Consider the following 26,511-nt stretch of genomic DNA (forward strand, 5'->3'; position numbering starts at 1 on the left):
TCCCCATTTCCAGCGGTGTTTGCGTCTATTCACTCGGGAGCCCAGCTTATTGCTGCATAACCCCATTCACTGGCTTCATTATTATTGATGTGTCTGTGAATGGATGAACGATCGTCCGTCCCGCGGCGGTGAACCGTTTTGGAGTTCTCGTTTTCCTTGCCTAGAGAAGGCTCATCTCCGGAATAGAAGGAAGGTGTTGTTTGGCCATCGTTTAGAGACTAGGCGGACGTTTGCCTTATGACGAAAATGGGCCTACCATCAATCATGTTTCGGGGTTAGCGGCATAAATCATTTTTTTCTCGTACCTACACAGGATAGGAGATTTAGCCAGCAAGTACTTTTTTCATGCATGCCCGAGTAAATTATGAACTACTACAGTGTGTGCATCTCAGCGTTTTGGGGAGCTTACTCGACCGTGCTCAAGTGTGAAATTCGCCAGGGGTACGAAAAAATCACATCTCATTTGCAAACAAATGTGTCCTCCTAGTGCACGGCTAGAGGTTGACATCCTATTCTTCTACTGTTTCAGTTTGGGGAAAAGTTCCTATGCTGCTAGACTATAGTGAGTGAAAAGCACTGCCCGATCTGCCCGTAAGGCCACTGGTGGGAAAGAGTAAACACAACGACAATTCAAACGACTTGCGTGTGCAATGCAAGTATGTGCATTCCATTCGCCGGGTGTCGCTCCATCACAAATTACGGCACCAGTGGCAAAAAAAGGGAAAATGCACAAATTACAATTCAAATCACATACATACACACACACACATGCGCACTCTTTTGCTGCGATTCTCAGTCCCTTAGGACTCCGGACAAGCAAACACGAATTCGAATAACGTTCACTGAAAGCAGCAACATTCACACGCTACTCCTTCTGTAAATAACATCTATCTGACACTTAATTATCTTTTTAATGGTTTTCTTTCTCTTTTGGTTGGTTGCAATGGACTGTACACTTTTCCACTCATGTCTTGATGGGTTTTCGTCGTTGGAGAAATGCGTCGAAATGACAGCGATATTTGAAGTGTACACGGTCCGAACGTGGGTGTCCAAAATTAAGTACGTAAACAATGGAAACTTGTAACTTGTGGGACTATGGACCGGTTCTAAACAGGATTCCAATTCCAGTTATTTTTAGTGACCGGGCGGTTGCTCTAGCTTTGTGAAGTTCAGAGACTAAAATTTTGGCACTCAAGTGGAATTCTCAATAAAAGCAGTATTTTTTTTTTGTATATTGCAAAGCCATGACAAAATATTGTACTCCGAAGCGAAATATGATCTTATGTTTCAACGAATTTGGCATTCAGTTGAAAAGTTTAAATGGCACAATCCCAGTGGTACAATCCTACTAGCACATCACCTTGCATGTGGTAGAAGCGTCTTATACTTGGAACCACCGACTCCGGCATATTTTTGCATTTTGTAATTAGTTCGATTTTTTTTTGTTTCGATTATAGAGGCTTTAACCTTCAGGTCATTCACCTCTTCGGGCCAGAAAAACCTTCTGACCCTATGTGCGGGATTGGGAATCGAAGCCAGGTGGGCTACGTGAAAGGCATCGACTTACCCAACACGCTATACCCGTCGTCGATTTTGTATTTATCAATTACACTGGCAACCTTGTATGTTTGTCGTGCTTTCAAATTTTTATATTATATATTTGTATGATGGCAAACTGCATCATGTCAAATGATGATGCGATTCTCAATCCCAAATTATAGTTGCAAATCTGACAATGAAATAAGTCTTCAAGAACATACAGCCAAAGTCCGAAGGTACCAAAAGTACTGCTAATTTTTAACCACTCTCCTAGCGGTTCGTTCTGGCATTGATTTGACATAAGTTTATTTGGGAAACTGTCTTCCTTCAGTAGTAATGTTCCCATGAAACACAATCGGGTCAAGTGATCACAGAGTGTCATAGTAGAAATTACAATCAAAAACTTCATCGAAGAACAATAAGGATAATTAGAGCACAGCAAGGACTGGCCGACGGTAAGATTGACATTAAATACGATTCCAATAGAAACACCCTCTGGTGAATCGGTCTACACAAAAGCTATCGTTCCTATCGTGTCATACCAAACGTTGAAATAGAGCCGAACGTCTAAACACGAGATCGGAAGACAATTTGAGAGGTTCTTACGAGCTTCTCGAAATGCGTACTAATGGATTAGGAAACGTATATAAAGATGAACGGTCCAAACCCATCTAACCATATGCATTATATAACTGCACATTCACAAATAATTACACTAATGCTGCATACTTTAAAGCAATGTGCATTAAAGTTGCATTCAATTTGACATTCAGTAACATATTTTGAAGGAACGAAACTGAAATTGTATTGCTACATTAAATCAATGCCTTAATGTTGATAAAAAGTAGATTAGCTTTTTAATTAAAAGCTAGTCTAAATTTACCTTTATTTTTTTGGTAGTGAGAAAAATAAAATGGTAACGTATATGCATGATATGTGAAATGTGAAAACATTATAATGCTATTAGAGTGAATAAATAAGATTCTTATTCGCAAACAAACCATGTCAAGTATGAAGTTCATTTACGGTAACAGATGAAAAGTGTTAGTCAAACCACAGTCGTGATGGATTCGAATCCTAACAGAGGAAAATTTTTGTCGTGAATACGACTTACTTTACTATGGGGCGCCTTTTCAAAATCTACCCTCTGAGAGAGTGATAAGTTTTTGATCGTGAATATCTCCTGTTGTATCTAATGAATCAACATAATTCTTGCTACATGCCATCGAAAATATGATCAAAATTTTATAATAAAATTTTCAGTGGTGTGACATAATCTCAAATAGTTCAAAATTGAACTTTTCTGAAATGTTTGGTATAAACGAGTATCAAGAGGATAATTCATGAGGCGCGTTTGCCTTCCTTGTATTTTGAAAGCTCATAGCTCAGTGATCTGTGGAAGGATTTATATAATCTAACTACCAATAGAATCGAAAATTTTCAACTTGAACGTGTATTGCAACAACATTGAAGTTTTTCAATAGTGCACTAATGAAAAACCTGGTTGATTTAACCCATGACAGCACCAGCCAATCAGAACGCGAGATGTCTCCATGTATACAAGAGCATCCATATAAAAGTTGAGTGGTTCATTTTTCCTACCATTTGCTGAGCAACTGTTCCCGAAACAAGACACACGAGAGCAACATCGAGGACCTGTCGTCTCACTGTTTCCCGTTCTGCGAACAGGAAAAGGAATTTTGGCAAAGGGACTGTCCGTACACCGCTGCCAGTAGCAGCTATAAAATGAAATGTGATTTGAGAAATAGCGTCATTTAAGTTAAAGCAGCTACTCTGAACGTACGAGACACCGTCAGCACGATTTCACCGAAAACCGGTAGAAAGGCAGCCAAAAAGTCCAGCAAGGCCCATTCAAAGCACTTTTCAGTGCTAAAGATTATCATAAAGAACTAGTTGAATTTTGTCGCTTTCCTACCATTTTCTGAAGAACTGTTACCGAAACAAGACACACACGACATCTAAATGCAGATCTTGTTGATTGTGACAATTCAAGGCACTTTTTAGTGCCACAGATAATCATGAAGAGTTAATTACACTTTCAATATTTCCTACCAAAAGATTCATGAAGATGGAAGTTAAAATAGTTTGTACCGTCACTAACACATTCAATTACGAACGGCAATGCGAAAGTGGAAGTGATGATGTTGAATACATTTTTATACTAGTATGGGGTATGGGGTAATATGCCATGCGAAACAGGGTTGCCAATAAACATAAACTACAAATTTGTCGTACCTAGCCTCCTATATTAGCAAATTAAAAAGGAATTGTTTCAAGTTTGGAATATATAGTTGTAGAATAGTAGCTGTTTAATGTAACTAATTTGTACACATTAATGTAGGTGCATCGCTTCAAACTCTATTAGTGAAAAGGGGAAAGCTTGCACAATTCATACAATCAATCAACTAACTGATATTCGGAAAAGTGATGGGAGCGTGCCATTTTGTTTCGTATTCACGACATCCAGTTATGTCTCTGACATTATCCACCCGCCTTTTATTTAGATTGGAGTGATAAAAACATACAATATAAAAATAATACGCCATAAACAGTACTAACAGTGATGTTCATCTATTCATTTTGAATATTGAATAACTTTCAATTTTATTTGTGAAGCATTATTTAAGTACTTTCATTGCATCATTAATAATCTATTGACATTATTACTATCAATAATGTAGATAATGGCTTTATAGCTGCATTAATAATGCGCAATTCCTGCTTCACCAGTTAGATCCCACAAATGCCTAATAATCGCACTTTCCAGCTTTATAACAGCATTATAAAACATTCATAACCCTGTTACATTTAAGGGATGGGTTATAACCCTTTTTTAGAAATCATTTATTTTTTTCTTTATATTTTCTCATAGCAAAACATTTCAAAAATATTCTGTGAAATTGTCAGGCCTATCGCCACAAAACCATCAAGTTATGGGCCTTTATCTTTGCTTATCTCATACTGCGAAGAGCTCGGCGTACAGGCCCAAGATTTCTGCTTCGATTGAATTAAACACTTGACAAAACATTCTTGAAATGTTTCATTATAACAAAATACAAAAGAAGAAATATGATATTTTGAAAACGTTAGACCTTACGGGCTCCCTGGATTAATAAATTGTTTCCATCGATTTTATAGACAGAGAAATTTTATCGCGTTTTTCTCGAAAGCAGGTTTTGAAAGTCCGTATCCAGCGTCTTTCAAATACTACTATCCCAATTTTTTTTTCAAATTTTGCACATACTTTCTACATGTAAAATACCAGACCCCAATGTTTTCCTTTTCGTTGTTTGATACTTTGTAAAGGTTTTACAGCTACGAAATTTCGTGGAAGATCGTAGTTTTGACTTGAGGCCATCAAAATTTCAAAAAAAAAAAATTAAACAACGGTTGGTGTGTAATGTGACAGACATAAATGGAGGGCGTGAATACGAATAAAAATGACAATATTTCGTACTTGTTGATTGTGTGAATTTCGCTACTTTTACTGGTTCCAGAATTGAACCGGAACATTTCTACTAAAGAATGACTTATTGACGACTAATATTTTCTACCACACAATTAACTAACATGGAACAAATGAGAGTCAAAAATAGTGTACTGGGTTGATTTATGGCATTCAGAAGGGCTAAATTGTGTAATTCTCTACGATATTGAACACTGTTTGAATATATTGAAATTGCACAAAGCTAATCATTGTCCAAGATTTACACTACATAGCAATCATTATAGTTCTTTAGATAACATTTTTAGCCATTAGAAGGGTTGATTTTGCATAATGTTCCCCATTGTTTTCCACTTTTCGTTGTGTTTTGCTCAAATGCAAACGACCAGCATCAGGATGACACAATCGATGGCGACTGCTTCTCCCGATGACCGAAATCCAAATAAGAGCACGACCTGAGCGTTTCACGCTTTATACCTTGTTTTGTCATTACTGATGTTAATGTCACTAGAAATGAACGATTTTTGGACACCGCAAATCATGATTTTTAGAAAACGTTCTCAAAAACACCTCTTCATCAACCTATTTCTCAATATTCTTCCGCGAAAAAATTACAATGTTGTTTGAATGATGTTTGTATTTGTTGTTTAAATGATGCTTTGTATTATGCAAAACGTTTGAGTTTATTTTGTTGAACAATAGTTCTGAAAAAAATCACAAAATCCCCGCCCTTAAAAATAATGTTGGGTTGCAATGCGTAGTGGTCACTTGGGAAGAGAAGATCCAAAAATATGACCATTCCCTCTTAATAAAATGTTTATTATAAAATTTACTGATTTGACAAGCGTTTTTCAGTTGACACGGACAAAAAATCTCATGATTTTGGGACAAATTAATCTATTAACATGAGCCTTGACAAGCAAGAGTACCTGTAAAAATTTCTTCCATTATTTCTCAAAGCAAAAGCAAAAGAACTACAATGTTTTGGCAAGATTAGGCTACCACTACCACCGCAGTTGAGAGACTCTGCACTAGTGCCATGACCTCCATATGGATTCCTTCAGCCACCAAATTACCCTATATTTCGCTTTAGTCAATTGATAAAAGGAAGCCGGAAAAGTGACTCTGAATACAACAAGACTGAAGAGAAGGTGGATTAAAATGGCCGCTGAAGTCAGCGACTAAGCTCATTTATGGTTGAATGGATTAGATATACATAAATGGAGCGTCATATTTCACACAAATTTGTATTCAAAAACATGTAAAATTGTGAAAAATTGCATAGCTTCAAATCGAATAAAAAACAAAAGATCGATTTCTACAGCGCGACTTGAACCGAGAAATATTAGATCACAAAGCACGTCAGTTAATCGACTAAACCATAGAAGCCGATATCTGCTTGTTGAATAAATGATACATATAAATCCATACAGCGGTACTTGGTAGCCGAGTGCAAATTTCATTCGGAGCCTGTAAAATTCTGTACAAGTAAAATATTGCGTCATTTGAAAAATTACCTAGCTATGTGTTGTAGAATTGCGTCACCTGTAAAATTCATGATTATTTTCTGTGTACCAATGCATCCCAAAAAAGTCACTGTTTTGTGTGAATTATGGGCGGAACGTTACTGTGAATGGCGAGCGCTACCGATGGCTCACGGTCTACAAGGATAAACCAGCAACGACTGACGCACTGAAATACCAATATTGAAGCATTTATTCGTGAAATACCGGCCGGTATATGTTGAAGAGAGTGTGCCAAAATTAGACCTTGCGGTCTATCTAAACCGGAGCAGCGGCCAACATTTGCATGAAATCATCTTCTAACTTCAAATTATATTGATCGTTCTATCAATTTCAATACAGATTTCATCAATTTTTCAAATTTCAGCGTTGTTTTAGATCAAATCCTATACCTAACAAAAATCACCCTTTATAAATATGTTTGTAAATAAATTTTTTAATCATTTAGCGAGGATAGCATTATTAGATTCAGTGCCATGTTTTTTTGAGTAGAAAATCTTTCAAAAATTTTTACCTACAGTTCGTTACTTTACGTTAAAAAATCGTGTCTTCTGAGACCGACATATTCGTACACACTTGAAAAAAAACCCTGTGATTTCACATCTTATTAGATGCACATAAATGGAGCATCGCAGTTCACGCAAATTTACGTCGAAGAACATTTAATATTTTGTCTAAGACTCCATACATGAAATTCATTGAAATAAAAAAAATACTGATTGCAACCACCGCGACTTGAACCGAGAATCATTGGATCGCATTTACGTCTGCTAATCGACTGAGCCACAGAAGCATGCATCTGCTTGGCTAGTAAAAGGTGCATTTAAATTTATGCAGTCGAACCTGCTAGCAGAACGCAAGTTACAGTTGAAACCAGTAAAATTCAAGCTTATCTAACACTAAGTCATTACAAATAAAATTTTCCGTTATTTGACAAATTAGGTCTCATTGAATTACATCGTATGAGGGATTAAGTCACCTGTAAAATTCAAAATTTTTTGGAGTGTACATCTAAAATGACTTATACAATTGCTGGAACATAAGTTAATTGCATTCTGATATATTTTAAATTGCTGGAACAAGTAAGTTTGCTTGAAAGGTGGAGTATATTTGACATATATTTGATATATACGGGTAAAATTCAGCTATTTATTTATGAACTGTAAAATTTGCATCACCTGTAAATTTCATTTTTTTTTGCTGAGTACGATAAGAAAAATCACTGTCGTAACGTTTAGTTCCGTCTAAAGCGCAATAAGAAATGATAGAAAAGTGGACCACGTTTTATCATTTAAACCGGTCGGTTTGAACAGCGATATCTTTCTCCGTTCAGTTTGTTTCTGAAGAAAGAAGAAGGAGTTTTTGATAGTAAAATTGAACATAACTATTCTGCGCCTACATGAAGCCAAGTTTCGGTGCGTCAAATTTCCAAATTCGAACTTTTCGCTTGATGTCAGATGGCTCAGAAATACTTGAAACGTGAAAATTTGCTGAAATCCCGAAAACTAAACCCGGACTCTCGCGGACAGAAAGATTTCCGAATTAAGATGAAACTGCAATTAGAAATAAAACCTCGAATACCAAATTTATATCCGGAATCAAAGTGATCTAAGAAGCATTATAATGCAGTTGGGAGCAATTGTTCAGAAAATAATAATAATTGAAGGTGTACGAATTAACAGATAACACAAGGGTAAGTACAGAACGTGCACACTATAGTTTGATCGAGATTTGGCAGATGGAAGTAAAGGGTGATTTTTTAAGAGCTTGAGAACTTTTTTAAACAATAAAACGCATAAAATTTGCAAAATCTCATCGGTTCTTTATTTTAAACGTTAGATTGGTACATGACATTTACTTTTTGAAGATAATTTCATTTAAATGTTGACCGCGGCTGCGTCTTAGGTGGTCCATTCGGAAAGTCCAATTTTGGGCAACTTTTTCGAGCATTTCGGCCGGAATAGCCCGAATTTCTTCGGAAATGTTGTCTTCCAAAGCTGGAATAGTTACTGGCTTATTTCTGTAGACTTTAGACTTGACGTAGCCCCACAAAAAATAGTCTAAAGGCGTCAAATCGCATGATCTTGGTGGCCAACTTACCGGTCCATTTCTTGAGATGAATTGTTCTCCGAAGTTTTCCCTCAAAATGGCCATAGAATCGCGAGCTGTGTGGCATGTAGCGCCATCTTGTTGAAACCACATGTCAACCAAGTTCAGTTCTTCCATTTTTGGCAACAAAAAGTTTGTTAGCATCGAACGATAGCGATCGCCATTCACTGTAACGTTGCGTCCAACAGCATCTTTGAAAAAATACGGTCCAATGATTCCACCAGCGTACAAACCACACCAATAAGTGCATTTTTCGGGATGCATGGGCAGTTCTTGAACGGCTTCTGGTTGCTCTTCACTCCAAATGCGGCAATTTTGCTTATTTACGTAGCCATTCAACCAGAAATGAGCCTCATCGCTGAACAAAATTTGTCGATAAAAAAGCGGATTTTCCGAATGGACCACCTAAGACGCAGCCGCGGTCAACATTTAAATGAAATTATCTTCAAAAAGTAAATGTCATGTACCAATCTAACGTTTAAAATAAAGAACCGATGAGATTTTGCAAATTTTATGCGTTTTATTGTTTAAAAAAGTTCTCAAGCTCTTAAAAAATCACCCTTTATTATTCTGCCACCGGGTGCCGTGAAAGCTGACTTCGGATCAAAAACTCGAACGCGAGCGCCCATCGGATGCGATTTTTGCCATACTGATGCTGACTAAAGTGTAATTTTGATATCGATTGGTAACTGTTCATGAAACATGAATCCTCTATTACTCGCTGAAGAACAGAATGAGTTCTCTGCAATATACTCAATCAGACATGAGTGTTTTGCAGCGGTCTAGAGAGGTTCAGTGGGACGGAAAAGGTTTATAGGGTTTCTGGGATTGTCAAGGCAAACTTTTCATGGACTAACCCAAACAATTAAAGACCATCAACTACGAGTGTTGCTGCGTCTCATTGAAGAAAGTCTAGGTCGCAATCGCTGCGAATCTACCTCACATAAAGCGAGAACAATTTAATGGTTTTACAGCATAATACCCCGATAAACATAAGCATCAGAACCACACCCAAAGTTAACGATTTAGGATTTCAATTGATTCCTCATTCACTTTATTCGATTGATTTGGATTCCTTGACTGGGGAAAGTATTTTGCTGACTTTCCGAAGAATTCCTTTTCGACGATATCAAGAAGCTGGAAAATCAATTAAATAAATGCATCGAACTGTAAGAAAATAAGAAAACGCATACTGCGAATGGTCTTTAAACTATCCCCAACTAACTACAAATATTCTTACAAGTGAAACTTGGATCGATCAGGGTACCGCCTATCATGATTTTGGGAGTTACTACGTATAAGTAGTAAACTGCTCACTTTGAAACATCTTCTTATTCTGTATCGAAAGAGCTTTGCTGAGCGCACGTTTTGCGAATTCAACGGCAAATCTGTATTAATTTAGAACAGTTACAATGTTTTGATGAGCAAATCCTTGTGCTACAACATATCTAGCTTAGGTTATCCTTCCATACTCTCTACGCAACAAATACTTATTTTTATGCACAAATAATTATTTTAATATACGTAATAGAATATAGCAGTCCAGACGAATTTAGATGCTCTCCTTAAGCGCCCATTCAAATAATCGGGCTATACACGCTGAATAACTTAACTAAACAACTTCATTAGGATCAAGGCAGCGAACAATGGTCATGTTTTTTAATCAAGCCAGACTCCCTCGTCGCTGCCGTACAACTCGTACACTTCTTCGCCCCGCATGACATCCATCCAGTCAATTTTCACTAACAGCCCAACAATTAATGAACACAGCTACAAATTGAATAAAATTCACTGCCTACAAGCCTACCGTTGCCCTCGTCATCCGGCGGCCATTACCGGGTGCTCCCAAGCGATATTCAACGAACGAACAACGGTCGAGACACGGCCATCAAACTCGAGCCAGAAAAGGGACCGAAATTGATTCTTTTGTCTTCCCTCCCTCCTCTTCTGACCCTGCATGGTCCTGATGCGAAACATGCATCCTGGGCTTTACCATTCATGACAAATTGTTCCCGATGACGGAAAAACAAATTAAGCTCCGATGCTCGAAGTATCGGCACAATGAGCTAATTAGAGTGCAGTACAAGGACAGAAATCCTTTCTTTCCCGAATGGTATTAATGAAACTCACACCGAGGTCAGTGAGGACGAAACCTAGGATAAACGACGCTCTAACAAGATGCCGTAAGACAAGATGAGAGTGTCCCAGGTTCGGTTGACTCGTTGTTCCACCCATTTATGACCGTAAGACGGAAGGGTTGACCGAGTCCCCCGTGGACGGGAAGATGATCCCAACAGTGAGAAATGGTCGACATTATTACTTTTCATATAATTTTCCTCGGGTCGGTTGTCGGATGACGGGTGACTTGCTATGTGTTGAGAATAACATTAAGGCAATATTAATTTCCATACGGCGATGGATGGCGAAAAGGCGAAGAAATGTTCTCAGGTTCGGATTATGTTAAACTGCGCGTAGGTACTGAAAACTTTTCACATTTCATCGAGTTATCTATTAACGAATTTTAGATCTTTACAGCAGACGGTAATGATTTCCAGTTTTCAGACAAAGTATTGATAATCCTAGTGGACCTACCTGAATTGGGCTGCTGGTTGCTGTTGGGACGCGCCGACGGAGCTCCATCGCGGGCTTCCACCTCCAGAGCATAGGCTCCCTGCTTCTCGCGATCGAACACCACTTTGGTGAATATTTCACCGCTCTGAAGATTGATTTCGAAGAAATCCTTCCCTTCGTTGCGAGGTGAATCAACGATGTAGTAATAGACCTGCAAAAATCGAAAAGAATGGTTACCGGCACTAATAGGATCATAAGTTCATCGATGCACTTATCGCTTAAGACAAAATTTGGTCCCAAGTGGCAGTCAATTTAGCAACCGTCCGCTGGCGACAGGACAGATTCCAATTTGAACGGTGCAACTGAGTGATAATTTATTTCTCGTAAGATTTAGCGTATGTTCTTCGTTCTTTCGCTGCGATTCACTTGCGCTGAAGGAAAAGTTTCCCACCGGAACATTACTTCTTTCCAGTAGCGCAGGTATGAAATCGCCATTAAACTTTAATTACCAAGGAAAGGGCAAATTTATTACTACCACAATTACGGTCCGATTAAGTCAACTTCCTAGGCTAATTAAGGTGAGAGTTGTCGGAAGGAATTGAAAATAATTGTCATTTAAACAAGTTTACTACTACCTTGAGCAACTTCCAGGAAACGTCAATGGATACCATTATTACGCAGGATGATGACAACAATGTGGTCTTCACCGTTACTAGCTTTGAATACCGGGGGGAGAATTTCAACTTTTGGTAATTAAATCCAACTTCGTTCGGTGCCATAACTGGCGCCATTGTTTGCAGAATGAACGCCAATTTGGGATATCGTATCCCAGTTTCATTCGGTAGAATGTTGCACATTTTTGTTGCTGAATTTGAAAATTTCATGGAAATAATGCCCGCTATTTTCAGGCACAGATTTAATTACATGAAACATTGGTAGAGAATGGGCTTCGCTAGCTTTGGCGTTTAAATTTGATGCAAAGCTTTAAAACATCGATACATCGTTTTACTCGAGGGATTAAATACTCTTTAATCTTCTGGCTATGGAAAAGTTCGGTCGGATTTGAAAAAAAAAACTTATCAACGCGATACGATTCGAACAATTGCACTCAGCAGTTTTCTTCCTCCCGACGGGTTCGTTCTTTTATCTGAAATTTTAATTTCATTCCACGCGGTTACGCTCTCCTGGTGGTTTGAATTGTTCCAACTTTTCACCAGCTCGCGATGAAAAGTGCCGTTGCAAACGCCAGACAGCTGTCAGTTTTGCCACCCAAACCCAGCGGATAGCGAGGCCGACGTTGGCAGGAAGGCGGGCACCGAAGGCACATTTTCTTCGAGAATCGAACCACTCAATACCAGACTCGAGCTCCCTTCGTCATTCGCCTGCCCGGCCAGCCAGCACAGCAATCGGGTCGAGTTGAAGACAAGTGCGCCGGTTGGGATGCAAGATTAAATAATCAAGTGGAATTTATTTGCGATAGTATTTCCCCGATACCGGAACGGAAACGGGAGAATCAATAGCAAATTTCCCGCCAGTGGTGCCTCCGGTCGATGGAGCCAAGACAGAAATCTGACAAAAAGTGCAAGTTGCACGCTTCGTTGGCTCTCGGCAGCATTTCGAGTAGCAAGAAAACCAATAAAAATTCAACAGAGAATCTGCTTCTACTTGCAGCATTCGACGATAAAAGCTATGCTGGCATCGAAGATCGATACGTGATTTATACAACACCAGTGGAATGAAGGTTTTCATGTGGATTTCCAATGCAGAAACAATAATTTGTCCCAGTCATTCGTGAGGGTGTTATTCGCCAAAGTTTAATCCCAATTGCTGCAGGTCCAATCAAAATAACATTAATAGTAATCTCCGAAATATTTCATCGGAAACAGCAAATTTATCCGAAATAATCAATTCAACGAGTTATTATTTATAGTGAGGGAGCACAAACCAATTTGGAAACAGTTGAATGAAAGCAATAAGCCAAAACCTGTCAAATTGAATTTCTTTTTATCTCTTCTGTTCGCAACCGAATAAATTTACACATGACAGATGAGTAACGAAAGTGTTGAAATTTTTCATCATCCCGCACAAGAAATTGCGAATGAATCCAGCCGAAGGCAAAATGAAGGATAACCACGCTCAAATTAATCTCAGCTGTTTTGCTCATCAATCCACAAAATCTGCCATTTTTCAGTGGGAATGTTTGTTTGGTCTAATCCATAACTTTCACTTCAGTGTTGCTATGATTTGCTAAGAACAAATGTATCAATTACAAAATAGATAGGAACCTTTTCTTTTTTTTTTTGATAGATGACAGAACCAAGAGGTACACTTTTGCTCAAACCACACAACCATTTAATCTGGATGTCACTCACCTGATTGTTTGGGAATGTTCCGTCCTTGTCGATGGCGTTCACCTGCGTCACTTTTGTGCCGATCGGTTCCCCCTCGAGTACCGTTTCCTGTTCACGTTCGGTAAATAGCGGAATTTCGTCGTTAACATCCTCTAATTGTATGTAAACAGTCGCTTCCGATGCCAGCTGCTGAGCGCCGTTGTTCTGTAGGATGGGGCGCATAGTCGAAAGTTTGAAGTATGAAAGAGAGAAATAGAAAGAGAAAAGAAAATCAGAATCAGTCTGAATGAAATTAGACCTCACACCTTCCCATTGCATTTGCCACCCTGTCACCCCGCACGGACAGTTCTGGTGCGGACATTATTTTGTCGGAGGAAAACTGCAATAATTTGGAGCCGGTACCGCATGATTGCAACCGGTGAATGTTCAAATCAGTCGTCGTAATTGGTACCATGGAAGGCACGTAGTTGAACGGAATGGGACAACGGTATGAGATTGATTTCGGGGCTCTACAGGCCTGACCAGAGCTATTTCCAATCATGGACACATGACTGGAAATGAGTTCAATAACGTTGTGATTCTGTGAAATAACTGTGGCGACAGCGGATCAATTAAAAACCTGTGCAAAATACCTTTGCATAATACCCAACAGTAAAAATGAATCTGATTACCTATCTTAAAATTGGAAACAATTAGGCACTTCCAATGAAAAAAATTCTTCATGCTGGAAGAATTCAACTTCGTACAATTCAATTACATAAAAGTCAATTCACATTTTGTTATCATGATTTGGTTGCACTTATGTGATTTCTGTAATTGATGTACATTGCCTACTGAACTTTAGCACCCAAACAGTGAGTCTATAATTATTATGACACTTGTTAGATCGAAATCAACAAAATTTTACTGAAATTTTCGTTAGAATGCATTGTTTACACCCGTCTCAAAAATTCTTCAGCATGGAACTGCTGAACAAATGACCATGAACTAGGAACTGGAAGAAACCCGTAAGCAATGTGTAGGAAAATGATAGAGTGTTTATTTTGCTTCTTACAAAAGGATTCTTTATTCTAGTGTTTTAGTAGAATGTTTTGATGAAAAATGAATTAATAAATCCAAAAAAAAACATTTTTATTGTGCTGTTTTGTTCTTTTCCTACTATTTTTTTTTTTAATTTGAAAAACTGTTTGGGGTTTCCACTTTATGGAATTTGAATATTTCGTTACGCGGCTTGGCAAAATAAAAACCTTTTTTAATCCACCTAGTGGTGTAATGATGCTTTTCTCATATTACCTATATTCTCAGAAACATCACTAGAAGATTCTGTCATCAGTCGGTGTTGAACAGTCGTTCGCACCGCACACGTATAGCTCTTGGCTCCTGGAAATTTTTTCTGGCTACCTAGAGTTTCATTGATTCAAGGCTTCAGTCTTTTTCAAGGCTACCTGAAACACTAACAGTCTTTTTAAAGACTAACAATTAGTCAGCCTTTCTCAAGGCTATACAAAGAGTGATATTAGAGTGACTAAGTGATACAAAGAGTGATATTAGAGTGACTATGAAATTAATCAGTCTTTTCTAAGGCTAGCTATTCAAAGAACTTTTATTCGATTTAATCAGTCTTTATCAAGACTTTTCCAAACTAGGAGTCTAATCGAAGACAAATTTAGCCTGGTTATTTTAATTTAAAATTTCATTCATTTCAAAAATGCCTGCGTCCAACCGGAAAGGCAACAAGCCTAAGACTAAAAATAATTCAATACGGAATAAATCACAATCCGTTATTCAACATTTTTTCTAATAACATTCACGATCTTATAGAATCTGAATGTAAAAATAAAAGACAACGGACGGATTTCCCTTCCGTTGATTCTATGCCGTCTAACAATATTTACTGTGGTATCCTGATGTGAGAGAGAGAGGGAGAGGATTAATAAACAGGTGGAAGTTGCTCCCCATGAAAGAGACTGTGAGTGTTAATATTCGTTGTTATCCAGGTTATTACATTGGCGATCCTGCCAGGAGAGTGTTTTTCTAATTTACGAGGATCGGTATTTAATGGAGTGTTGTGAAGAATCTGTGATAGCGCGAATCGGATTACTAAAAATATTTCTAATGTTAGTGATGATTCCGGAGAAAAGGAGTGAAAGAGAGGCCAGTGGGTAAGTTGAAGCAAGATGGTGAAAGATGAATAAATGACGGAAAAGATCTTATACACTCAGAGAAATTGAGTTGGTTTTAAGTTTTAAAAATTAAATTTGGGTTTGACAAAGTAAAGGACGGTCAAGAATAATATTTGTTTAAAGTAAACTAAAAGCTAGTTTAGAAGCTCAGGCAACCTAAAAATTATCTAACGTTTGTTTTCAGACCGATATTTATCTGCGTGTGCCATAAGATACAAATAAGTTTCTGCTGAGTCGGGTGAAGCCCAAGGCCAGCCAGTGATAATGGTTTAGGAACTTATGCTGAGTCGGGTATAGCCCATGGCCAGTAATTCCTTTTGAGTGAAAATACAAACACATTCTGCTGAGTCGGGTGAAGCCCAAGGCCAGCCAACGAAATAGTTCGAGAATTTATGCTGAGTCGGGTATAGCCCATGGCCAGTTATTCTTTCAGTCGAGTATAGCTCATGACGAAAGAAAAGTATCTGTTGAGCCGGGTATAGCCCAAGACCAATAAATACTACTGAAAAAAAAAAAAAAAAAAAAAAAAAAAAAAAAAAAAGAAAGAAAGCAAATGGCAACTGAATATATTTTTATATTTTCGAATTTCTTTTTAGTCGAGTATTTTGCTCAGAGCAACAGAACTGATAGCGAAAATGTGTAAAGAATTCACAAAGAAAATCACTATTATAATAAATAAATGAATAAGTACTCAGTAGCTATGCTCAGATAGATCGAACATTAAATTCCATTTAGTTTGATTTATGATCAGGTGATTTGTTTTGGTTCGGTGATTTTTTTTTTTTTCTCTCCGTGCACAACATTTCACAGTATGAGTACATTATTTTTCCGTTTGCCGCTTGCGAAACTAGTAACACCCTGTAACACCTGAGTGAGCGAAAAAGAGAAAGCAATACTGAACGCAGCATCGGTTAGCTCTTTTCTTTTTTTTTTCTCTCTTCATAAGCCATTTTTCGCATCAGGACAAGCCGCAAGCGCTCGAGTTTTGAAGTTTTATTTTGCAAAAATGAGTGGTTTTTGGAAAGAGTCAACGATTTATCCATCTGAGGATTCAGAAGATGATCTTAGTGAAGGCCAAGGTGATATTGTTCGATCGGTTCAGACTGCCAATCCGCGAAAACTGGCCATAGAAAATTTTACTACCAGCGGGGTAAACCCTCCAGTACTTGATGAAAACGCAAGAGCAAAATGGCTTGCAGGTTAGTTTCTTCTTTTTTTTTTTTTCGCTCCTTTAAATAGGTGTACCTAAAAACACAAATCTATTTAGGTTCATGGCCGTTGAAGCCATTTGCGGAATCGTTGCCAATAACTGAGCGGAAAGCAGAGTGGATTCGCTTCCGCGATCAGTTCGAACGGATCGTTTCTTGTAAAACTCTCGTCGACCCGATCACGAAGTTAACTGGATTGAAGATTTTTGCAGGAGATTACCTCCTCAGTATAATTGAATTGCAAGAAAAACTCATAGTGAATCATTCGGGTAATGTATACAGTGAAACGATATTAGCGCTCAACAACTATTTCAATGGCACTTGTGACGTATCTAAGGAACGAATGAAATTCAGAGAAATGCGCATGAAAACGACTGAGCCATTTGTCGACTGGATATTGAGGCTCGAGAATCAAGCGAAGTTCTGCGAGTTCAGTATTGGACAAAGGGAGGAAGAATTTATTCAAGCTGTTGTTAGAAGATCAATCCCGGATATCTCTAAGAAGCTTTACGAAATATCGAATGTATTTAACAACAGTTTGGAGAAAATCATTGATCACGGCAAGCACTTGGATTATATTCGAGCTGAGACAGAGGACGATAAAAATCGAGTTAGAGACGCCAAAAGTGTTAGCAATCCGGAGCGGGAATCGATGGAAGAAACCGAAGTTAAGTCGGTGAATGCAGTGAAGTTCTCAAAATTTCAGCAGGCAGCTAAACCAGCATGGACCGACAGACGTTTTGAACCATATCGCAGCACAAACAGAATGCAAGATCGCCGCTGGGATTCACAGAAGCGAGTCAACCGGGACGAGCCGACTGGATTTAATTGTAAAAAGTGTGGACAACAGCACGGTCCGAGACAATGCAAGGCATTTCGTGTGCGCTGTTTTGCTTGCAAGCGTTTTGGTCATTTTGCAAAATATTGTTCTCCTCCGCCAGACTATGCGACGTCTAATAAACGAGAGAATGCGATTAAAAGCGAGGTTGACAAAATCAATCAGGTAGATAATTAGATATCGAACTGTTCATTCACTTTTGTTTTAGATAAAACTAGGATAAAAATAAAATAAAATAAATGGGTCATTTAATTCTGTTTTTTTTTCTTCTTTGGTACATAAATTTTCACAGTTAATTACTGGAGGTGTGGGAAAAGACAGAGTCATCGAGGACCCACGATTCGTTCGCTGCATAATTGGTACCGAGGAGTTGAAATTCATGGTGGATTCTGGTTCTGCCGTTAATACAATCACAAGTGAAGAATGGAGAGCGATAAAACGCAACTGCCGCACTGTTATACAGGATCTGGTTATTCACCCAGAAGAGGTATTGAAAAGTTATGCGAGTCAGTATCCTTTAGAAGTCGAGTGTTCCTTCAAAGCATTTATTGGAATCGCAAACAATTGTTCGCCTGTGCAACTGGCAAAATTTTTCGTTGTAAAGGGTACCCAATTGTCTCTGCTTGGCTACGAAACAGCAAGAAACATGAACTTGATTCATATTGGGCAGAGCTCGAACGATGTACGCGTTAATTTGACCGAAATGGTAAATAGGTCAGAGCTAGTGGAAGAATTTCCCAAAATCCCAATTGAAGGAGTGAAGTTCAAGGTGGATGAATCGGTGGCACCAAAACAGATAATAAGATACAATATCCCGAAGGCTTTTGAAAGCGCCACGAATACGAGACTGCGAATGTTGGAAATAAAAGGTATAATTGAGAGAGCTGATAAGGAAAACGACGTTATCACTCATGTGTCCCCTCTCGTGTTGGTACCTAAAGGAACGGATGATTTTCGAATCGTAGTGGACTACAGAGAAGTCAATAAAGCCTTAATTCGTGAACCGTATCCCATGCCTACGTTGGAGAGAATTTGGTCAGATATTCCCAATGGTGAGGGGTCGATTTTTTTCACGAAATTAGATCTCAAAGATGCATATTTTCATATCGAGCTGCATGAAGAAGTTCGTCATCTGACGACCTTCATGACTGCAAATGGATTGATGCGGTTCAAGCGGTTACCGTTTGGGTTGTCGTGTGCGCCCGAATTATTTCAAAAAATCATGGAGAAACTGTTAGCGGGGTGCAAGAATGTGATCGTGTACTTAGATGACATTTTGATTCACGGAAGGTCTTTGGCCGAGCTAAGAGAAAATGTCATGGCTGTAAAAAAAGTACTGGAGCAAAATCATCTCACTATCAATGAAAGTAAGTCAATGTACGATCAAACGACTGTGGATTTTCTGGGTTTCACTATAGACGGCACTGGTATTTTGCCTATGAAAGAAAAGCTTTCAGATATCAAGTACTTTGAAAGACCAAAGGATATTTCGGAACTGAGAAGCTTTTTGGGTCTTTTGACGTTTATCAGTCCTTTCATTATTAATTTCTCGCACAAAACAAAGCCGTTGCGCGAGTTGCTAACAACCAAAATTAGTTTTAAATGGGAGAAAATTCATCAATTGGCATTTGACGAGCTAAAGCAGGCCGCGGAATTCGATTTGATTAAAAGAGGCTACTTCAGTGGAAAAGATAAAATTATACTGTATACCGACGCCTCACCTTGGGGCCTTGGGGCAGTGTTAGTGCAAGAAGAGAAAAGTTCAGGAGAATTTCGTATTATTGCCTGCGCATCGAAGAGCCTGACGATTACAGAATCCAGATATCCTCAATTGCACCGCGAAGCACTTGCCATCGTCTGGGCGATGGAAAAATTTGCATACTATCTGCTTGGTCGTAAGTTCACGCTGAGGTCTGATAGTGAAGCTTTGATGTTCATGACCAAAAATAGGTATCGCAAGGATGTTGGCAAAAGGATAATGTCTAGGGCAGAAGGTTGGCTCATGAGAATGGATCATTTTTGTTATGAATTCGAACACGTTGCAGGTAAAGACAACATCGCCGACGCTCCTTCCAGGATTTGTACTAAGCGAAATGATCCAGAGTTTGGAGAATTCGAAAAATCCTTTGAGTTGTGTTCTGTCGAAGCTGACCCGAGCAGCATTAATAGTCAACTTCTAGCATTGACTAATGCAAATGTGAAAGAGGGTTTGTCTAAGGACGAAGAACTTCAGCAAGTCATTACATGGATGGAGAAAACTGAGAAATGGCCAGAAACTATTGCGAAATATCAAGCCTTCCAAGGAGACCTTTATTTGCAAGGTGGATTGTTAATGAAGCAGGAGAAAATGGTTTTGCCGTCAGCATTGCGAAATAGAGCACTCCATTTAGCCCATCGAAGTCACCCTGGGATGTCTACGATGAAAAATTTTCTGAGACAAGGCTTATGGTGGCCGAGAATGGATCGGGATGTTGAAAATTTTGTTGCTAGCTGCCCCGAATGTCAATTGGTTATTGCAAATAGTTACCCGCTACCTATCACACTGACGGAACTTCCAAAAAACCCTTGGGATTACGTTTCTATGGATTTCTCGACGGCCTCAGACAGTCATAACTGGAAAGCGTTGGTTTTGACGGATAATTATTCTAGGTTTCTAGTCGCAGTGCCCATGGAAAAGACTGATGTGGAAGCAGTGAAGCGAGCCCTTGGAAGAATTTTCAACATATACTACATTCCAAAAACTTTGAAAGCCGATAACGGCCCTCCATTCAACAGTGTCGAACTTTCTACTTGGCTCAAAGAAAGATGGGGAATCAAGTTTATTTACAGCACACCGTTGAATCCGACTGAGAATGGTTTAGTGGAGCGAAGTATGCAGGGAATAAATAAAATTACAGCGATTGCCAAACTCAATAAACAAAACTGGAAAGAGGCATTGGCAAATTACGTAACAGCATATAATTCGTGGCCACATCATGTAACTAAAGTTCCTCCAGCTGAGCTCATGTTTGGAAGAGCTATTAGAAGTTTTCTGCCGAATATAAGAACGGATCACCAACAATCTAACGATGATGAATTACGAGAGCGCGATAAATACGCAAAGTTCCAACGCAATACATACACAGATTTGAGCCGGAATGCTCGAGATTCGGAGATCAAAGTGGGAGATACTGTGCTTGTCATGCAGCAGAAACGCGATAAAACCGATACTTTTTACAAAAATGTATTACATAAGGTTATTCAAGTGACAGGAGCAGGAAGGGCTAAACTACAAGATATTACGACAAATAAAATTTATGATAGAAACGTTAAATTGCTGAAGAAGTATGTAGAACGCAACGAAGGTAATGACATCGTCACTGATAACTTTTTACCAAGGGAGGAAGAGGGTGCATCCTTGTCGAAATTAGATGATCACACAGCTGACGAGCAACCGAGGAGCCGCAGGGAAATCAAACGTCCGAAAAGATACATTGATTCGTTAACCCAAGAATAATTATGTGAAATATCTTTTGTATCATTACATACATTCATTTTGCTGATTAGGGGAGGATGTGGTATCCTGATGTGAGAGAGAGGGAGAGGATTAATAAACAGGTGGAAGTTGCTCCCCATGAAAGAGACTGTGAGTGTTAATATTCGTTGTTATCCAGGTTATTACATTTACGAGATTCTTCCTGAATCCGATTGTAGCGACATAGAAGCAAATTCTTCAAAAATTCCCAAAATGGACGCTTGTCGTTCTGAGAAGAAACAACAATTTATGCCACCAGTGACGGTGATGATTTCCGACTTCAAAGCTTTTCGTACTGAGCTTTCTACTTTTATCTCGGAAGTAAAAGTCTCATTTCAAATCGGACGAAGAGGAGAATGTCGAGGTTGATGGATTGGAAGATTACGAACGTCTTATTCGATATTTGTCCGAGAAACTTCATAAATTTTATTCATATGATATAAAATCAGACAGACCTTTCAAGGTTGTCTTGAAAGGCTTATCAAATAATCAAAGTATTGATGAAATTAAAAATGAACTTAAAGAATTGCTTGGTTTTGCCCCTTCCCATGAAAAAAGAGCGAATGGTACTTCTAAACCACGCTCTGGAATTTCCCATGAACTTTACCTAATACACTTCAATCGAAGTGATGTAAACAATTTGAAAACTTAAGAAAAAGTACGTTTCATTTCCCACATTAAAATTCATTGGGAACATTATAAACGGCATAATCGTATTGCAAACTTAACGCAATGTCGTCGTTGCCAAGGTTTCGGCCATGGAACCAAAAATTGTCATATGAATATACGGTGCTTGAATTGTGGTAAATCGCAAATCACGTTTGTCCAAAGAATGAAACCACTGATAAATTTTCATGTTCAAATTGCGATGGAAATCATAAATCCAATTATTTGAAATGTCCAGTCAGGGAAAAAATTTTAAACGCTCGTTCGTTTAGACAACAAGTCAAATCAACGACCTTAGATTTACAGAACATACCTGAAAATCAAAAAAACCGTTACAAATGCCACGCCTAATTCTTCTAAGGCACTTATTTCTTCGAATTTAAAACAAAAAATAGGTACGCCTGCCAATTCGTCTTCTAACGAAAACAATTTATTGACAGGTAGATCGACCTCGTCATCATCTTCTTCTAATGTCAGTTATGCTAGTATAACAAGTAGAAATTTACCACTTAATTCTTCAAATGTGAATAATCAAAACACAGGACCGCCTTGCAGTTCATCTTCTAACGAAAACAATTTATTAAAACGTAGATCGGCCATATCATCTTCTTCTAATGGCAGTCTACCTACAGATATTCCTTCAATGCCATTCGCTTCTTTAAATGAAGTTGATTTAGGCGATATAACTGAAAATAAAATGATCTACCTACAAGATCAGCTTTTTCACTTCATCACTTTTTGAAGCATTTCAAATCGGATGGCAATTTGCAAATAATATTATAATGAAATTAAAATTTAACAGTGATGTTAAATAATTATTTGAATATTTTTTTTTATTTGAATATTTTTTTAAACAGTGATGTTGAATAATTGTTTGAATATTTTTTTTTATATTTTTAAATACTTTTTTTTGGTATGCTCGATCTTTGAAATCGAGTGAAGATGAATTTTATAATTTTCTCAAAGTTCACAAAATTCATATTGCCATTGTGACAGAAACTTTTCTTAAACCAAATGTCAAATTGAAAAGTAATCCACATTATGTGGTTCATCGATTTGACAGGTTTACTGGAATGGGTGGTGGAGTTGCCATTTTTGTCCAATGGCAAATTAAACATCGAATTTTACCTTCTTTCAATACTAAAGTTATTGAAAGCTTGGGAATCGAAGTTGAAACCATTCATGGAATTTATTTCATCGCTGGAGCATATTTGCCATTCCAATGCACCAGCGAACAATTAAATTTCTTTAAAGGCGATTTGCAAAAACTCACAAGATATCGACCGAAACTTTTCGTAATAGGGGACTTAAATGCTAAGCATGTCCAGTGGAATTGTAGGCAAAATAACAGTAATGGTAAAATACTTCATAATCAACTCTCAGCTGGTTACTTCAGAGTTCTTCATCCCAGTAATCCAACTTGTTTCTTTTCCGTGAAAAACCCGTCTACAATTGATCTGGTTCTAACGGATCAAAGTCACATTTGTAATGAACCGATTACACATGCTGACTTTGACTAAGATCATCTTCCAGTAACATTCAGACTTTCCAACGAAGCTATAATAAATCAAATTAGTTCTATATTCAACTATCATAGAGCAGATTGGTTGGATTACAGATCTCACATTGAAAATAATGTGGATCATTAAACTATTTTATAAAATTCTGCGGACATCGACACAGCACTTGATAATTTGAATCATTACATTATCGAAGGTAGAAATCTTTCAGTTCCCAAAGCTCAAACTAAATTAAATTCTCCTATAATCGATGACAATCTTCAACTGCTCATTCGGTTGAAGTATGTTCGTCGACGACAATATCAACGTTCTCGTGATCCTGCTATGAAAAACATAGTTAAGGATTTACAAAAAGAAATTAAACATAGATTTACTCTTTTGCGAAATGAAATTTCGCTAAAGAAGTTGAACAAATTAAACCATATTCCAAACCTTTCTAGAAACTTTCTAAGGTTCTTAGGAAACCTCAGAAACCAATTCCTGATCTCAAGGAAGGAAATCAAATACTTCTTACGAATGGCGAAAAAGCTCAAAAACTTGCTCAGTAGTTCGAGAGTGTTCACAATTTTAATATGAACGTTGTGAGTCCTATTGAAAATGAAGTCTCACTGAAAAATGTTCATATTTCAACCCAAGTGTTATTACAAGATGACATTATTGAGGCGAATTTTGATGAAATTAAATCAGTTATTAGGAAACTTGAAAACATTTGGGCTCCTGGTAATGATGGAATTTTTAATATTCTTATTAAAAATCTTCCCGATGTTGCCTTGAGACTCCTGGTTAAAGTTTTCAACAAGTGTTTTTCATTAGCTTACTTCCCAAAATGATGGAAAAACGGTAAAATAATTTCTATCATCAAACCTGATTAAAACCCAGCAGAAACATCAAGTTATCGACCAATTAGCTTACTTTTACTCTATCAGTAAACTTTATGAAAAAAATATCTAGTTGAGAATGATGTCTCATATAAATGAGAATTCAATTTTTTTACCAGAGCAGTTTGGATTTCGTCATGAACATTCAACTACTCATCAACTTGTCAGAGTAACGAACATGATAAAAGCAAATAAATCTTCTGGGTTATCCACTGGAGTTGCTCTTCTAGACATAGAAAAAGCATTCGACAGTGTTTGGCACAAAGGATTAATAGCAAAAATAGCTGATTTCCAGTTTCCTATTAATTTGATCAAAATGATACAAAATTATTTAACTGATCGCACTCTTCAGGTTAGCTATCAGAATTGTAAATCTGAATTGCTACCCGTACGAGCAGGTGTTCCGCAGGGTTCGAGCGTAGCTCCAATCTTGTATAATATTTTCACTCCTGATCTTCCAAATCTACCCGTTGGTTGTCAGAAATCCCTATTCTGTGACGACACAAGTCTGTTAGCCACAGGTAGAAATCTAAGAGTGATTTGCAGTCGCCTACAAAGAAGTTTAAATATTTTCAGTGATTATCTGTCAAAATGGAAAATTAAACCTAATGCAACAAAAACGCAATTAATTATCTTTCCTCATAAGCCAAGAGCTTCTTTTCTTAAACCAAACAATAATAACATTCTCAAATTGAATGGCTTGGAATTGACATGGTCTGATCAAGCTAAATACTTAGGTTTAACGTATGACAAGAAAAACACTGAGAGCTTTACTTTGAATCATGATTTGTGAATACGGTTTAACCGTTGCTGAGAAATCGGGGTGAGCTCCGTTTTTGGAACTTTTCTTCACTATTACCAGTACGTTCGGAAGCGGAAACCGAGGACTAGTAATCTCAAAGTAGATTTATATATCAACTTACTAACAAGGTCTGCAAACTAGATGAATTTACCTGTAATTTTTAGAAAAATTTGCACCTCGTTTAAACATCATTTTTGAAAAAATACTCACGAAATTGAAAAATTTTCACTTATCGCGCTGTAATTCCGGAACCGAAAGTCGGATCTGGATCAACTTTTTGGGGACTTTTTAAAGAATTTGAAGACCTTTCATTTGCATCTTAGATTTAAATTGATCTAAATTTCCGAGAAAATTGAAATTCCGGAAACGATAGCCGGATCGGGATAAAAATCCAAAAGCGATCTATGGGACCATTAGACCTTTCACTTGAATCCAAGTTTGTGAAAATCGGTCTCTGAGAAAATTGAGACATTATTTGTCACATACATATATGCATATATACATACATACATATACACACAGACTTTTTGTGATCTCAATGAACTGAGTCGAATAGTGATTTCATAGCCTTTCTATATGAGATAGGTAAAAATGATAAAAATTCGTCGGGAGGGCGAAAAAACGACTGTCAGAGACATAACGGAATACTGTGATGAAATGAAATTTTAAACACTGTTGAGTGCATTTCCCTTGAATACAGAAGAGCAGTTTGACCAGGATTGACCGTATTACTGGTTCAAGTCCAGACCTAGATCCACATCCTAGAACTGGATCTGACCCTTCCATATTACTGGCTCTGTGATTGAGCTCGAGACCGGTAATATGTCCAGATTCAGGTCCAGTTCAAAACAGGACATGAAACTGCAATTTCCTGGTCTATGATCTGGTAGGTCCCAGTCAAGAACATCCCTGGTGTACCAGTTTATAATGCGATTATTTGAATGGGAATACACGCTGGATATAAGTTGCTCTCGAATGCTATGCATTTTTCCAACTTTCCATCATCATCACATCGACAAAAGTTTTCATCTTTGTAAGCCAAGGGATGAAGCCATTTACTTCATAACTAGTAGGTGCATAAACGAATTCGTGCCGTTTTCTAGCAAATGGTGTAACTTGAGTTATTTCCAGTGACTTAACTTTCCAAACTTTTGTTTGAAAGCTACTGCAAGATTCAGTGTGTGTTATTTAGCTGAAGTTTAACCAACAATACTTTTCTGGTTGTGAATACGATTTACTTTACTACAGGGCACCTTTTCAAAATTGACCCTGCACAAGAATGGATAGAACTTAATCGTGAATATCTCTTGTTTTATTCAAGATAGCATTATAATTTTTTCTAC

General features: G+C 37.8%; 2 protein-coding genes across 2 annotated transcripts in view; one reads left to right on the forward strand and one right to left on the reverse strand.

Annotated features, from left to right (window-relative positions):
* Positions 1-26,511, reverse strand: part of LOC131431100 (neural-cadherin-like) — a 189,182-nt gene that overhangs the window by 95,508 nt on the left and 67,163 nt on the right. Inside the window, exons 9-10 of the mRNA XM_058596598.1 lie at positions 13,581-13,763; positions 11,230-11,419 (exon numbers count right to left, since the gene is read on the reverse strand). Coding sequence (XP_058452581.1) covers positions 11,230-11,419; positions 13,581-13,763 — 373 coding nt within the window. The remainder of the gene's footprint in view (positions 1-11,229; positions 11,420-13,580; positions 13,764-26,511) is intronic.
* Positions 16,659-18,028, forward strand: LOC131431101 (uncharacterized). The gene is made up of 2 exons (XM_058596600.1): positions 16,659-16,941; positions 17,010-18,028. Exons 1-2 carry the CDS (start codon positions 16,749-16,751, stop codon positions 17,963-17,965), a joined length of 1,149 nt encoding a protein of 382 aa, XP_058452583.1. The 5' UTR covers positions 16,659-16,748; the 3' UTR covers positions 17,966-18,028.

Source organism: Malaya genurostris, chromosome 2, assembly GCF_030247185.1.
Source record: "Malaya genurostris strain Urasoe2022 chromosome 2, Malgen_1.1, whole genome shotgun sequence".
NCBI lineage: Eukaryota > Metazoa > Arthropoda > Insecta > Diptera > Culicidae > Malaya > Malaya genurostris.